This window comes from Lupinus angustifolius, chromosome LG10 (assembly GCF_001865875.1).
Source record: "Lupinus angustifolius cultivar Tanjil chromosome LG10, LupAngTanjil_v1.0, whole genome shotgun sequence".
NCBI lineage: Eukaryota > Viridiplantae > Streptophyta > Magnoliopsida > Fabales > Fabaceae > Lupinus > Lupinus angustifolius.
In genome coordinates this window covers 1803873-1820060 of record NC_032018.1, presented here as the reverse complement: position 1 = coordinate 1820060, position 16188 = coordinate 1803873, and the positions used below count along the sequence as shown (strand labels likewise).

The following is a 16188-nucleotide window of genomic DNA, read 5'->3' as shown; positions in this document are numbered from 1 at the left end:
TTTAATTGAAAATAAACCAAGAAAATCTTTTACATTCACTTGTTTTCTCTCCACTAGGTTAACTTTACTTTTTCTTACTAAAAGTTTCCATGTAGGAAAAATTGCCTGAAGATTACAACCAAAATGAAAGAAAAGTACACCAAAAAAGTTACAAAGTTGAAGAAAAAAGTGAGTCTTCACTCATTTGGAAACTACACATGAATCATGAAACATATCTCCCTTACTGATAAAGTAATTACAGAAATATAAGAAAATGTAGATTGAAAAGCAAGGCACAAATATCTTGACCAATTTACACATGCAATGAAGAAGACACTTGCTCAATCATTCTAAAATTGAATCATAAACAACCCCACAGCACAATCAGAAGCACCTACTAAATTAATTAATAAAAATTTCCCATTCTATTAAATATTGATCAATCATTCACTCACATTTTCCATTCTCTCCAAAATATCTTTCCCTTCCGAAATCACAACCATGACTAATTACGGCACAATCCCAACCCCTTCTTCTCCCACCTCCCCCAACCTCGAGTTCATCTCACGCGCCAAACTCCGCATCAAAGAAGGTCTCACCACGCGCCGCCCATGGAACGTCATGTTCAACCTCCACTCCGTCTCCCTCCCTCACGGCTTCTCCGACGCCGTTTCACGAATCCGCACCAACCTCTCCTTCTTCCAGGTGAACTACGCCATCGTTGTCCTCCTCGTCATCTTCCTCAGCCTCCTCTGGCACCCTATCTCCATGATCGTCTTCGTCGCACTCATGGCCGCGTGGCTATTCCTCTACTTCCTCCGAGATCAACCGTTCGTCATATTCGGTCGCACTGTCACTGATCGCGTCGTGCTAGGGGTTATGGCGGTGGTTACGGTTGGGCTGCTGTTGTTGACTGGCGCAATCGCTAATATCTTGGTGGCGCTGCTGGTCGGAGCGGTGGTGGTGGTGGTGCACGCCGCGTTGAGGAGGACTGATGATTTGTTCTTGGATGAAGAAGCTGCTGCGTTGACTTCTACTGCTTCTTAAACTGGTCAACATTTCTTCTTCTTCTTCTTTTCTTCCTTGTTATTGTTCTTTTGTTTTACCATCATTTTGTTGTTATTTTGGTGAATTGGAAAGAAGGAAAAAAATTAGATTTGATTCTTTTTCTTCTTTTTTGTTTTTGTTAATGTGATCTGAAGAATTATTTTGTGTAATATTTTGTATTAAAAATTGTCCGAAATAGGTGATGGAGTAATAATGCTACTAAGAAAATTGCTATAATTGGTGGTTTATAGATATAGGTCAAGTCTGTAGTGGTGTTAATACATTAATTTTTTATTTTTTTTCAATGTTCTGCAAGGATCTAACTTGGACCGAATTTTGTGTCGTGGAAATTGAATTTTGATTTTCGGTTTTCTGATATAAAATAACAAGTTTTATACACTTTCAAAATGTTAAGTTCCCATAAAAGTATACATTTCAAAATAATAAATTTAGCACGTTTTGAAAGTATTAAATTCATATAAAAGATGAATAAATATATTCCAAGTCTCCTAGTAAAACATGAAAAATAAAACATTAGGAAATCAGCATCATTAACCTATGACCGTAATTTAATTAACTAATAAATAACATTTTTAACAATTAAAAAATATGAAAAATGTAAGATTATTAAGTACAAGGTTAATAAAAGTTACAAATGAAATCATTTATAAATTTGTGCATTTATAATTAGTATCGGTTTAGTCCAGTTTCTGAGAATGGAATACAAAATTAAACTCAACAAATCAATTTTCTAAAATTCGGTCCAACACGATCTAAACAATTTTGATTTTTTTCATTTTGATTTTTTGAAATGGTTTTAGGTTTTTTTGGAACAATTTTGATCTGAAACCTAATTATTGGAAATGAGAATAGAATTGAACGATCGATCCTTTAGGGAGACAAAGCAATTGGCCTAACTAATGGCAAACAATACTTTATAATTTATTATTTTTCTTTGGAGCTCATAATAAGTGTAATTAAATGTTAAAAAGAAATTATGTAGCAATTATTAAATAAAAAAATACAACTACACAAAATAATGTAAAAGTCAAAGATATCTTAAGAATATAATATCTATATATTTATAGTGTAAAAATTTATACATACTCAATGCATTATCCATCATTCATTTATATTATTTTTATATAAAATTCAATTATGATTGAAAATAAATTGTAGTTAATCTTCTTGTGAATTTTTGCTCTCTTTAGTTTGATGATTTTATCGAGATAAACCGGAGGACATGTCATTGAATTCTTTTTATTCAAAACTTAAAAGGAAATTGTTGATATTCAATAGTCAAATTAGTTACTAGAAAAAAAAAGGTTTTCATAGTGTTTTATATTAAATCATATAAATTTATATAAGACGAGTAATTAAGAATCAAACGGTTAAATTAAAAGGAAATAATGTGACGAGGTCATAATAAAAATGGAGTAGAGACACACGAAAAATGAAGAAAAAAACATAAATTGTTTGTTATTGAATTATTGATCAAATGAATGCGTGCAAATGCCAAGTTGCAAGTGTTATGTCGACAATGCCAAAACTATCCGAGAAACACACATTTGACATGTCACATGATCACATTTACTTAGGACCTTAGCCTCAAAGACATGTCATCATCAGCCAACCAATATCTTTTGCTTTACAACCCTTCACAATTTCATAATTCAAAAAATAAAAAATACATACTTGGTCTTACCCCTCATAAATGGTGAAAGCTAACTCATTATCATTAGGGTAGAAACATGTCAAATGAGGCCAGATTTTACCTTAAACAGATCCAACCTATTTAGTATATAGGAACCTAGGCCTAACTTGTTAGTTTTTTATTTTTCAAAACCTAGGTCTGACCTGTTTAAAAGTCTAGTCTGGTCTATTAGCCTGTTTAAAGGCCTATTATAATATATAATCTTGAAATATACCCTCATGTATACATTTAAATATGCTAATATTCCTACTTTTAATTAGACTTTTCTAACCCTAATAATTAAATTATATTTTTGTATACATTTATATTAAAATTACATATATATTATAATATTACTTATATTAAAATTGTATAATATAAATATATCGCATAATATAAATAAATATGCCTTTTGGATGACCTAAAACCTGACCTGTTAAAATAAATAGGCTTTTCAAAAGTCCGAGTTTGATCTATTCACAAAAAAGTCTGGTCTAGTCTAACCTGTTATAGTCAGATAATAATCCCCTGGTAGGCGGTCTGACCTGTTTCTACCCTTAATTATCATTGAAGTTCAGGCAATGTTGTATGCTTTTACCAAAGTATTCATGTAAAATTCATGCATTATGTACAGTCTTATTCAAGTGTGACTTACCAAGAACTAGCATTAATATTTTAAAAAGAGAATTCAAGTATCTTACAAAAAGCTTTTTGATTCATTTGAATACCATTTAGTCCTAGTTTACATAATTTTCCAAAAGAATTTCAAAAGCTTCTATATGCATATTCTACTTCCCCTCTACTCCAATTTTGCTTACCTGTGACATGCGTGGTCTAGAATAAGGGTCTCGCTTTATGCACAATGATGCCAGCATATAGCATGCAATATACCTACATAGCAGCAATATATATAGCTTAGTTGCATGTTTATATTGTGCAGACTAGTTCAACTATGAAACTAACTAAGAAGTAATACACTACATACCCGAATGTTCCAATTACTCTAGTATCCACGCCTGTGTCTCCATCAAGTTGCCACCTTGCCAGTCAAAAATCACCAACCTTGCAGCATTCATATGATTATCTAATGAACTGATGAACATTTTTTTTTATGCCAGTTCACAAAATTACAATTAAATCAGTGTTAGTAACATGTATATCCTATATCACATTGCAGTGATTTTATTTAACATGTGAATATCATGATATTTACATATTCTACATATCTATAACCTTGAAGGATAACAAAAATCCTACTCCATCCCATGTTTTAGTGGCAATGTAGAATAAATAAAAACAGAAATACAAGATTTTCATATTATATTAGCAGATATTGAGATTAGTGTAATCCTTTCTAATAGTCTAAAGGTGTGAATCTCATATCAACATTTTACCTCAATGTGTAAATGCATGTTTTTTTCTCTAATTTTTTACATGCATAGATGATGGCCCTTAAGTGTTAGGAAGACACCACTACATATATAACTTGAATGTTAAAATGTAAACTCTTTTTCATCTACAGGAATGTCATGTACATTTTATACATCCAATTCGATCAATATGTGTCATAAAGTGGGCTTTGAACTGTTAAACCAAATATTGATATTTATGTTTTATGAAAGGGAAAGGACAACATTAATCTTGAATTAATTAAGTATATATTTGGCTGGAATTAGGATTTTCGGTGGTAAAACTATGGTTTCATTGTATATAAAAAAGTATAAATATTATATTTTATTATTTTTTTTTAATTACTTATCTTTTCGTTACTAGAGAGGATCCGTACTTATTTGATCGGATAGAAAATAAGGAACCAAATAAAGGAATATCCCACCAGCAGAAATTTAACTCAAGATCTTTTTCTTGTATGCTATTCCATTGACATAAAAAAGTGATACAGTCAAAAGTATCTTAAATACCATATCTACCATGCAAAAACTTTATATAGACGTATTTATCCATATTAAACAGAAATGGTGATAGTTCACTATAGAATACAGGTTGAGTACTCAAATCTAGAAATACTTTTATTAAGGTTAGTCTTAGATGATCTCCCATATTGTGACATAGGATTTGGTGCATGTGGCAGCAATGATGCTTATGATCATGATTTGTTTGTAATATTAAATGCAGAGTTATAGATGTAAAAATTGCTATCAATATTCAATAATAGCAGTACATCTTCGATCCATGGCTAATAAATTATTACAACTTCAAAGCTACCATGTTATTTTAGTAAAAAAAAAAACAGTTTTTATTTGGTCACATTATATCATTATACTCCTTTTTTTTCTGAATCGGTCAATACTTGAAAAGGGACATAGAAAAGGAAGATTGTCAGGAATGCGGATGAACTGTTACATGTTTTGTGTTTCAATTTATCTTATTCAATGGAAAATTGACATATACTTAAAAAAAATAAAAAATAACATTTTTATATTATTTTGTAGAATATAATTGATTTGGAATATGAGAATGTAAAGTTTTAAAAACAGATAGAGGATCTTGGTTCTGCATGTTGATTGCTAATGATTTTTGTTAGGAACTAAAATGATATTACTTGTTTTTTTGGGATAAATTGTTTCCTAAAATGTTATCTCAAACCAGGGAAAATAATGAAAGGAGTAAAATTTCCTAAGGATCAAAAGTATCCCATGTTTTTTTGTCAGTGACTATTTACACATATAAATGCCATATAAACTTGAGATTGTGGGATGAGTAACATGTTAATTATTAACTATGAATAACTCATTGAATAATCCATATTGCAAGTTTATGCAATATAAAATATGATATTAAAAAGTAGCAGTAATCCTCCTTTAAACCACACATATTTAATGGTCTATTTGTGAGTTGGATTTTAGATGAAAATGAAGAGAAATGAGACATAATCATGAAATACATTTGTAAGATGACTCTAGAGTTTGTGCGGAAAGGGGGGTCACAGACTCGGTGGTGCAAGCCCTCATGGGTGGGCCACTTGGAAATTGTACCCATATCACATGCAATTTCAACCATGCAAGGTGCTAAAGGTACATTCACATGTATTACCTTGTTGATTGTATGAAATGATGAAGATTGGGTCACCCCCTGAATGGAGGGAGGGCCTATTGATGTTGCTTTCAGTCTGTCACCATTTGACCTTCAATGATACAATGGAAAGTGAGAAAAGGAACCATATAATTATTGTGGCCATGGCCTTCCAATATTTTAGTTTTCCTCTTTACAAACTAGATCTTAGAAAAACCCAAAGAGATAAGAGAATACCTTGTTACTACCAACATTTCTTTAGCCCATAATAGATAATGTATTTGTTTATAGCAACATATCCGATGACATAATATCATTTTTAACAATGTTTTTAATTGTTTTTGCTAGTAATTTAGGACACTCACCTATATTATTTGATATCTCATTGTTTTTTTTAATGTGTTCACCATATATATACATATTCAAATGTTTCCTAAAATATTTGTATGAATGTCAAACTACATAAAGTCATAAACATAAAAAAAAAATATATTGATAAAACTTTATCTAAAAGAGAAAAAATGTATTCAATCAAAATTAAAATCAAATTCAAAAGTTAACTCAATCAATATTTAGGTTCACATACAAGTTTAAAATTATCCTTATTTTCCATATGAGAAAAATGAAGATAAAAAGATGTATACACTAACAATGTAAGAAATTTTGACACTATTATCACATCATCCATTATTCATTTTTTAATTATTTATTCAATTTTAAATAAAAGTGCCCTATATAAATCTTTATAATATCATGGCATAAATATTACACTAAAAAATGAATTCTAAAGCAAATGTTAAACAAGTCACCAATCTAGACATGGAACTGGAGTTGAGGTATAATTACTTGCCCACATAAATGTCTGTGGGCTAATACTGTACTTGGGTGTTTTGGGCGCTGTTGATGGGCCTTTCTCAAATTTTCCTTCCTTTTTTCCTAACTGATCACATAGCAGACTTGGGTAAACAAATTCTTTTAGAATTTAGAGTGAATTTAGTTTAAAATTGTGGAAGTAAAGAATAATATCATATTTTGATTTTAGTTGAATTTAAAGTCAGGTAAAGTTTTAAAATATTGAAACCTACTGATTAATACATTGTTGTGTATCTTCAATAAACTTTATTGGAGTTAAATTTACATTTGGAAGCAACTTTGTAGAATGAACCATTTTAATAGTATAAATAATCATCATTCTAATCACAAACTTGATCATTTGGCTATTGAGGATGAAACCTGATCCCACATTATAATAAACTATTGACCAATTATGACAATTTAGTATATGAAGTGAGTTATTTAATTTTATGGGTTTACAATCTAAAAAAGGTTCACTTGGTCTTGGCCAAAGTAACATGAAAAAAGAACAGGAAAAGGGATAATACTAAAATCACCAAGTTCTGTTCTTATAAGCAGTTTTTTACAGTTGGTAGAGAATTATTGCCTTATTGGTCATGATGATAAATCAGGGTTTTGTTGAAAGTTACAACTAAACTTCAAGTCCATTAGAAGATGTGTCGTATTTATAAGAGGCATGCTCCATCTCCATCTCAAAATCAAAGTAATTGGTCGTGCATCACAAACAATTATATTGAAACAAATAGATTATATGCCAACCATTCAAACAAAACCAAAAACAAACAAATTAGGTGGAAACATCTTATACCAAACTTTGTCTTAAACATGCCCATTCTATGCAGCATATAGGAGTCTGAGTCTGACATGTTAGTTTGTTTATTTTTTTTTCAAAGCTTAAGTCTGACTTGTTTAAAAGCCTAAGTCTGACATGTTTAAAGGCTTCTTATACTTTATAATTTTAAAATATATAATATTAAAATATGTAATCATGTATAATTTAAATATACTAATATTCATGCTTTTAATAGACTTTTCTAACCCTAACAATTAGATTATATTTTTGTATACATTTTTATGTTAAAATTACATATATATTATAATATTACTTATGTTAAAATTGTATAATATAAATATATTGCATAATATAACTAATTGGGCCGACCTGTTAGGTTTAATTAACCTTTTGGATGACCTAAAACCTGACTTATTAAAATAAATAAGTTTTTTAAAAAGTGTAAGTCTGATCTGTTCACAAAAAATGTCTAATATAACCTATGTTATAGCCAAATAATAAGCATCTGATAAACTGTCTGAAATGTTTCCATCGTTAATTTCATTAATTTCATTCCATGTATGTATTATTTTACATGAAACACAATATTATTATTACATTCTTATAAAGGACCGAAATTTATCTTCTTTTTCAACCTTATTTTTAACGATTCACTTTAAAGTTTTACCCCTAAAAATCCACATCATGTGATAATGGACTAAGACCCCTTTATGCCCCTTTTCATTGATGCCGTAAGAGAGATATTGGAGTTGGAAAAGACTAAAATATGAAATGAAAACTTTATAATAAAAAAAGCAAGAGACGAAAATGAGAGGAATTTTACCATGTTCCTTATTTCAAACAACTTCGGGTCCTTTCACACAAGCCCTTCATTAATTAATTAATTTCAATAATCTAAAAAACCTATTTTTCAACATCCAAAGTGCAACCACATCCCAATATTTTTACTGCCAAAAACCATCACAACCCAATCAAAAACCTCGTACAAGTCACCTCATTATGTAACACACGTATAAGTTTATCAGGAATTCGTATTCTCTTTATTAAAGAGTCAAATGTTTAAAAAATAAAGAAAAATATAACTTTTAATGACATATTTATATCTTTGATTATAATAAAATTATACTTTTAATATTAAAAAAAATAAAAAACATGCATTTACCTCTTATTAATGAAGATCATCCTTATTTATTTGAAAATTATGTATTTATTAGGCACATAAAAAAAAAGTATTACTATTGTGAGATAATAACTAATATGTAAGTGCGTTCGTGTGAATGTCTATTAATCTATGTATGTGTCTTGTTCAGTCATTTTAATCACATAAAATTCCCATATTCTCCTTCTAGAGAGAGAAAACATTAGATAGATACAGAAAGGGTTGTAGGACAGAGAAAAAAAATTATTCTTTTTTGTGCTCCAATGGTTCAACTAGGAACCCAAAGTGAAAAAAATTAATCTTTTTTTGATGGGTCGTTCCGAATCTATGATCTTCTGAAAACCCAGAAACCGATCTTCGTTTTTTTGATGCACTGATAGGATTTGACGATTATTGATTTATTCACTCGATAAACTTGTTTCGTGGCCGTTGATTTCAACGACGCAAATGAACGGTGCCGATGAGGTTGTTGCAGCTCCGGCGGGTCCACCAAACCCTCTGGATTGGAAATTCTCGCAGGTTTTCGGAGAACGTACGGCAGGGGAAGAGGTTCAAGAAGGTGATTGTTTAACGTTGTATTTGGTCGTGTGAAAAAAAGGGATGTTTTTTATTCTTGTCGGATCCAAATATCCTAGTGATGTATTTGGATTAGGGTTTGATTCGAACTGTTTTGGATCGTGTTTTTTTTACTCCCTTGTTGTTTATGCTTCTGGGTTGTTGAGTAATGCTTGCTTTGGCTCATCGGTCATTGTGTTAATCGTTGTGTGATTTGGGGGAAGTAGTGTGTTTTGTTGAGGTTGCGTTCTTTGCAATGTGATTTTAATGGATTGGATTGTTAAGAGTGTGAAACTTAGTGAAGCTTTATTGATTAGTTTTGGTAAGTGTTGTGTTCCTAGCTCGTGATTGTATTGCAATAACTAGGTGTGTTGTTGCCAATTGATTGGTTTGTTTCGTATGCCAATGTATGTGTTTGTTTGTGTAGGATTGGTTAGAACTTGATGTTGTGCATTATAATTAGTGGCATTGAAGATTTGACTTCTGAGGTCTGGTAGCAATTTGTGCCTTTGACTATGCAAAAAAGCATTTGGCTTTTTTTGATGGAGTTTGCTAGGTTGGAGTACTTGTAATGCTCATACTTGAAATGTTTAGCAGCTGAATCTTTGTCTGACAGGAAACATCGTTTTCTTTCAAAACAAAGGAGAAAAAATGGAAATTTCAGAAAGTGATATTTCCTGTCAAAACAAAAGAAAATAGAAAGCGGAATATTTTTAACCAATATATGACTAAATTGAAACATTGGTCTTGCTTTTGTTGTGATAGTTGGATAGGGTAGTTTGCTAGATTGGATTTACTAGTAATAATTCTAGTTGATATTTTAAGAACTAGTGCATAGCATTTCTATCTCTGTCGGACATGAAGCATCGCTTTTGATCAAAATAAAAGAGCAAAGAAAGTGGAAATATCATTAATTGATATGATATATGTTGACAAAATTAAAACATTGGTCTTGCTTTTGTCGTGATAGAGATGTATGCCATTATTCGAAGTTTCCATTTAGAGTACGATTAGATGCTTTCAACTTTCAAGGGGAGGAGAGAGTGACAGACTGAGCGACATAATAGTTGCAACAGAGTGTTTGACAGATAAGATCCAGCTTTTGTTTCAGGATAGTGTGAAAGTTCTCTTATTGTTTGCCCAATTTTCTTCTTGCAGTGGACATAATTTCTGCTATTGAATTTTATAAGTCCGGTGATTATCTTGCTACTGGTGATCGTGGTGGTCGAGTTGTTCTCTTTGAAAGGACAGATACAAAAAATGTAAGCTTTATTTTGCTTCTGAAAGCTTAAAAAAGACAAAAAAAAAACTGTTTTGACAGATTCCATCTCATGTAATATGTATGCATGCTGAAACATGCAGCATGGTGACTCAAGAAGAGATTTGGAGAGGATGGACTATTCTATTACTAGGCATCCCGAGTTCCGTTATAAAACAGAGTTTCAGAGTCATGAGCCTGAGGTAATCATTGTTTGCACGTTAATGTTGGACCAGTTTCCTATGTCTCAGATGTGTGGATATATTTAAGTTTGGTGATCATTTTTTTTTTCAGTTTGACTACCTTAAGAGCTTGGAAATAGAAGAGAAAATCAACAAAATCAGATGGTGCCAAACAGCTAATGGTGCTCTCTTTCTTCTTTCTACAAATGATAAAACCATCAAATTTTGGAAGGTATGTAAAAATTCTGAGTTCTTTCTTCGGTCATTAATGGATTATGCACTAGGTTTCACTTCTGTGGAACTAAGTTCGACCCCGGTTTCACACATGTTGGCAATGGCTCTGTTTAGGAGCTGCTTTATTGCTTATGAGGCCCTTATATTTGCAATCTGATTGGATTATATTGGAAGGTCATATCCTTCAGAATTTATCAATTATATTTTGAATCTCTGGTCATTAGTTGAACTATTGTCCAGTTAACCAGATAACTTTGCATGTAGAGGATGACTTCTGAGAGTGAGTGTATGTGTAGATTGTTCATTTTAAGTGCATAATAGTATGATTTCCGTTCTTAAAACTGCCATCTTTCGAGGACATTAGGTGAGAATTTTTTCTGTTTAAGTTTAACTTCTCTACTTTTATTATGCAGCTTGTGCATGCATACTAAATGACTGTGATTCTAGACCCTCTTTTTTTTGTATTTTGTTCATAATGATAGATTGATCTGTCTCCTAGGTCTCTTATTCATGTTTGTTTTTCTCATCTGAGAGTTGAACAGGTTCAAGAAAAGAAGGTCAAGAAAATTTCTGAGATGAATGTCGACCCTTCGAAAGGAACGGGAAATGGCTCTGTTGCCAGTTCAAGTAGTTCCACAATTCATCTTGCAAATGGGGGATCTCCAGAAAGATCAAATAACTATCTAAGCAATGACTTCTCATTTCCACCAGGAGGCATACCATCGCTAAGATTACCCACGGTAGTTGTATCCAGCCCTTTCACTTGCAATTCTTTTTCTAATATTTTCTTGTCAGGGATTAAGAAATTATTGTCACTTTTACTATATACAACCAAGAAATTGGTAGATAAAATGGAAGTGTCAAATCTCAACAATGTTCATTTTTCCTTCTTGTAAATGGAATTAGTTATGTTGTTTCCTTCTTGTTGAACTCACAAGGGTTGGTACAAGTACAGCAAACATGTCTCAATCATCGTATGCTTATCATGATATTTAAGGTTGCTTAATTTAATTAGAGTATAACAATTGTAACCTTTTAATTTAAATAAACAGAACCTTAATAAGGATTTTAAGGAGCAAAGCCTTTTGCTAACCCTCAACTATTAATACCCCATAACCCACCATATGTGCTGGAGTGCATTTAGAATGAAAATTTCAGTGTATTTAACTAGAAATTTGAGCTCTCTTGGATCGATCTCTACTTAAAGAAGAAACAGAAAGAGAAATGTTAGTGTTTTATTTCTTGATTTGACCATTCCATTCCTTATAGTTTATTTCAATATGTTCTCTGATACTGTGGAAGAGAGGAACAAAAGGAAAGATCCTATGTTTCTTTTTCAGACTTTGTTGGTTATTTTTTTAGATTTTGCAGTACTAACTCATTATTGTAATACATGTAGGTAAGTAGTCATGAAACCAGCTTGGTGGCTCGTTGTCGTAGAGTATATGCCCATGCTCATGATTATCATATCAATTCCATTTCAAATAACAGGTGATTTAAATTTTATTGTTGCATACCATACCATATTCTGGTAGTCCAGTAAGTTATGGGTGAAGTTGACAACCTTGAGGGTTCATATTATAATCAGAGGATATTCAGTGTGAATCTTGTTTTCATTATTTTTTATTACTCTCAATGTGATGCTGTTTTAAAAAGTTGTCTAGTTGTTTTCTACTTTTCTTTCTTGAGTATCCGTTGATGTCTACATGATTTTTTGTACTTTTTTTCCTATCTTGCATGATTTTCTAAAAATACTGACCAAATTCGGATGGTGTTATGTTGCTTGTATCTTTTAGTGATGGTGAAACTTTCATATCAGCTGATGATTTGCGAATAAATCTTTGGAACCTAGAAATTAGCAATCAAAGTTTTAACATTGTTGATGTAAAGCCTGCAAATATGGAGGATCTGACAGGTAAAGCTTGATAAAAAACATGCTGTACTGTAAACATTTATCTGTCCATTTCTTGTTAAAACACTAATTCTTTTTAATTATCTTGTTGAATAAATGATTACAACATATAAGTTGTTGTTGGCTGATAAGTAGGTGTTCTTATCCCGGCCCTCGCCTTGGTAATTCAACCCAATCTTTCAGGCTGGGTCCAGGCTAATTTCATTTCCCAAATAAAATGTTTGCCTTGTATCAAGATACCAATTGACCCCAACCAGTGGGACTAAGGCTTGGTAGTTGTTGTTGGATCAAGATACATTCCAAGTGAACCCAACGTGGTTAAATGTTATATATTTAGTTATAATTAGAAAAAAAGGTAGCCCAATGCACAAGGCTCCCTCATGGTTAGGGAGGGTACATGTAAGCAGCCTTGCTCCTGCAAGCAAAAAAGGTTGTTTCCATAATTTGAACTTGTGACCTCTAGGTAACAAGGCAACATTGCACTGAGGCTCACCCTCATATTTAGTTATAATTGTATTTTTTTTAAATAGGCATACTAATTTGTGAGCAATAGGATGTGGTTTTGGGGTTTGGATTGATGGCTGTTTTGGTGCTTCAAACATAACCTGTGGGATTTCATGGATAAATTGAAGAAAGAATCAACTGCTTTCACCTTTTTGCCAACTTCTTCCATTTTTATAGTCTTGGCTGAGCCTTGACCCTAGATATTATAATTGCAGAGGTTATAACATCAGCAGAATTCCACCCTACACATTGTAATACGTTGGCATATAGCAGTTCGAAGGGTTCAATTCGTCTTGTTGACTTACGGCAATCAGCATTGTGTGACTCTCATGCCAAACTGTAAGTTCGTTTTTGTGGTAATCTTATTGGTTGCTAACAAATAATTTTCTTTCTCCAATCAAAGCAAACAATGATGAATTTGTTCCTACAATGACTTATGGTTTTTAACAATTAACAAATGTTGGGAAAAAATGATTTGTTTCCTTATGGTTTGAACAATCAAAATGTTGCTTATGTAGAAAAGAAGTTTTCTGAAACCTATTATATGTATGCTTTTATGTACTTATACTTTGTAGACTCTTACAACCTATACCCTTTGGTTCAGATTTGAGGAACAGGAGGCCCCTGGGTCCAGATCATTTTTTACAGAGATTATTGCTTCTATCTCAGACATAAAATTCGGGAAGGATGGAAGATACATACTTAGTCGTGATTACATGACCCTAAAGGTTTGGAGTTGTATAATTTCTAAATACTTGCCTTTGTTGTTAAAGCTTTCACAATATTTGGGTTTTGGAAGATAGATGCATAACTTTTATTTTTGGAGGTCAAGCTCATTCAACTGTAAAACATCTCAATGGCTAATTTATGCTCTAAGTGATAAATATCTTGGTTTAAATATGAATCCACAACAGAAGTAATATGTAGAGTCGCTATTGAAAAATCTTCAAACGTCAAGGAGGCAAATTGCTAAAATTGAAAGTTGTGGAGCCTATTTGCTGATGACGCAAAGTTGATTCACTTTTGCCCTTTTTATAGGAATGCTTTAGATATATTGATTTGTTTCATGAGCCAAAGTTGTTTTCTTGAAATTATTATTGATTTCAGGCCTCTTTGTTCCTTTGACATACAATAGTTGTGTAGGGAAAACATACTGATACCATTATCTTTCATCTTTGACTTTGTTTGGGTTCCTTAAGCTTGTAATGCTCTAAAACCCTCAAGCTTCATATCTTTTCACTCATCTTGACTTGTTTGTCAGTTATGGGACATTAATATGGATTCAGGGCCCGTTGCAACTTTCCAGGTTCATGAGTATTTACGACCTAAGGTTAGATTCCTGTGTCTAGATAAGTGATGATGAACTATGAATTTATTTCTGCTGCTTTATTGAGTTATACTTATACCTGGCTATGTTTTTGTTTGAATGTACTAGCTTTGTGATTTATATGAAAATGACTCAATCTTTGATAAGTTCGAGTGTTGTCTTAGTGGTGATGGGTTGCATGTAGCCACTGGTTCTTACAGGTCTGTAGCACATACTTAATCTGCAGCTGGATTATCATTGACATTTTTTTATCGTGCATTTTATTGATTATTTAATTCAATGCCAGCAATCTATTCCGTGTGTTTGGTTGTGCCCCGGGAAGCGCAGAAGCCTCAACTTTGGAAGCCAGTAAAAATCCAATGAGGTAATTTTATGGGAGCTCCTTTGCAAACATAATTTTTAGTCAGACATTGTGGTATTTATATTAACCTTTTCATTTCCTCAGACGACAAGTTCCAACCCCTTCGAGGCCTTCTAGATCACTGGGAAATAGTATAACAAGAGTTGTCAGACGAGGTCAGTTTTCTAAATCATTTCCCCTTGTTTGCCTATGAGTCGGTTTTTAAAATATATAGTTTCTTTTTATATCATAATTTCATTTTTTGCTCAAGAGATTAAATGCAATATTTCATTTTTTTCAAGCTAGCTAAGGGTGAGTAAGTGAGTGAAAGTGAAAACTGTTTGAAAAGTTAAGACTTTTTCCCATTTATATTTGTGGTTAAATGAAACCAATGTTTCTTTTTTGCAACAATGAAGTTGGACACCAATTCTAACTTTCAACTTCATTAATAGTAATGTATATCACAAGTTCCAATATTTGGTATTGTGAACAGGAGCAGAAACCCCTGGTATTGATGCAAATGGCAATTCATTTGATTTCACAACAAAGTTGCTGCACTTAGCATGGCACCCAACTGAAAATGCAATTGCTTGTGCTGCTGCTAATAGCTTGTACATGTACTATGCCTAAAGAAACATGATTGTAGAAGAGGACATGCATGTATTTTGCTAAATTTCTGTGGAGAAGGCTTCTTTTCTATTCCTACCAACCACTGAGTTTGGAGGCTACATTAACTCTCACACTACAAGTGCCCTTCAGAGCTTTTAGGACAAAAGAAAACGATCGGTAGGTGGCGGTTTGGGATTCGCCGGTAGGCAGAACTTATTTTGTTTCAGGAGTAACATCTTGTTTTTTTTCACCCTCCAACCCAAATATTCTTTCCTCCTATTTCTGTGTCTTCTGAAAGAGAAGGTGCATTTAATGTTTCAAATTGTGTATGGATTGCAAGTGAAGAGAATGTGATTGTAGCTCTCCTACAACATATACTAAAGGATGTTCAATATCTGCCACTAGGATTAAGATTTCAAGATAAAAATATGTAGCATTTCTTTTCTTTTTTTGCTCTGATATCTATGTGGGATGGAGTAGTTGAAACCTACAGTGCATTTTTTATTGATTATTTTGTGTTGGGATTTCATAGATATTCGACAATTTTTTATATTGGTTGTCGACTACTTAACATAGCCTTCATATTTTATCCGGGCTTAGGAGTTAGGACTATGTATAGCATCAAACACACATAGACTTTGGACCGGATTTAATAAACTTCTAAGTCTAATTTTGTTGTACCAGTTAATTGTTGAGTAAGTGGTAATGATT

At 32.2% G+C, this 16188-nt stretch overlaps 2 protein-coding genes across 3 annotated transcripts; both read left to right on the top strand.

Moving 5' to 3' along the window:
• Nucleotides 388-1121, top strand: LOC109358740 (PRA1 family protein F2-like). The gene has a single exon (XM_019603162.1). It carries the CDS (start codon nt 481-483, stop codon nt 1024-1026), a length of 546 nt encoding a protein of 181 aa, XP_019458707.1. The 5' UTR covers nt 388-480; the 3' UTR covers nt 1027-1121.
• On the top strand, nt 8733-15988 carry LOC109358650 (serine/threonine protein phosphatase 2A 55 kDa regulatory subunit B beta isoform-like). Of its 2 annotated transcripts, none has more exons than XM_019603015.1 (14): nt 8733-9115; nt 10270-10373; nt 10474-10572; nt 10664-10783; nt 11328-11525; nt 12185-12276; nt 12582-12700; nt 13417-13540; nt 13806-13929; nt 14463-14531; nt 14637-14728; nt 14815-14892; nt 14974-15044; nt 15362-15988. In XM_019603015.1, exons 1-14 carry the CDS (start codon nt 9004-9006, stop codon nt 15496-15498), a joined length of 1539 nt encoding a protein of 512 aa, XP_019458560.1. In that variant the 5' UTR covers nt 8733-9003; the 3' UTR covers nt 15499-15988. The 2 variants fall into 2 exon arrangements, with proteins under 2 accessions (XP_019458560.1, XP_019458559.1); XM_019603014.1 differs by having other exon boundaries at nt 8734-9115; nt 11328-11528.

Excerpts from the sequence above, each read along its gene's own strand:
- LOC109358740 (XM_019603162.1), top strand. The coding sequence starts at position 481 with ATGACTAATTACGGCACAATCCCAACCCCTTCTTCTCCCACCTCCCCC.
- LOC109358650 (XM_019603014.1), top strand. The coding sequence starts at position 9,004 with ATGAACGGTGCCGATGAGGTTGTTGCAGCTCCGGCGGGTCCACCAAAC. Across the intron at positions 12,277-12,581 it reads AATTCCATTTCAAATAACAG|TGATGGTGAAACTTTCATAT; the intron begins GTGATTTAAATT and ends TGTATCTTTTAG. Across the intron at positions 15,045-15,361 it reads AACAAGAGTTGTCAGACGAG|GAGCAGAAACCCCTGGTATT; the intron begins GTCAGTTTTCTA and ends TATTGTGAACAG.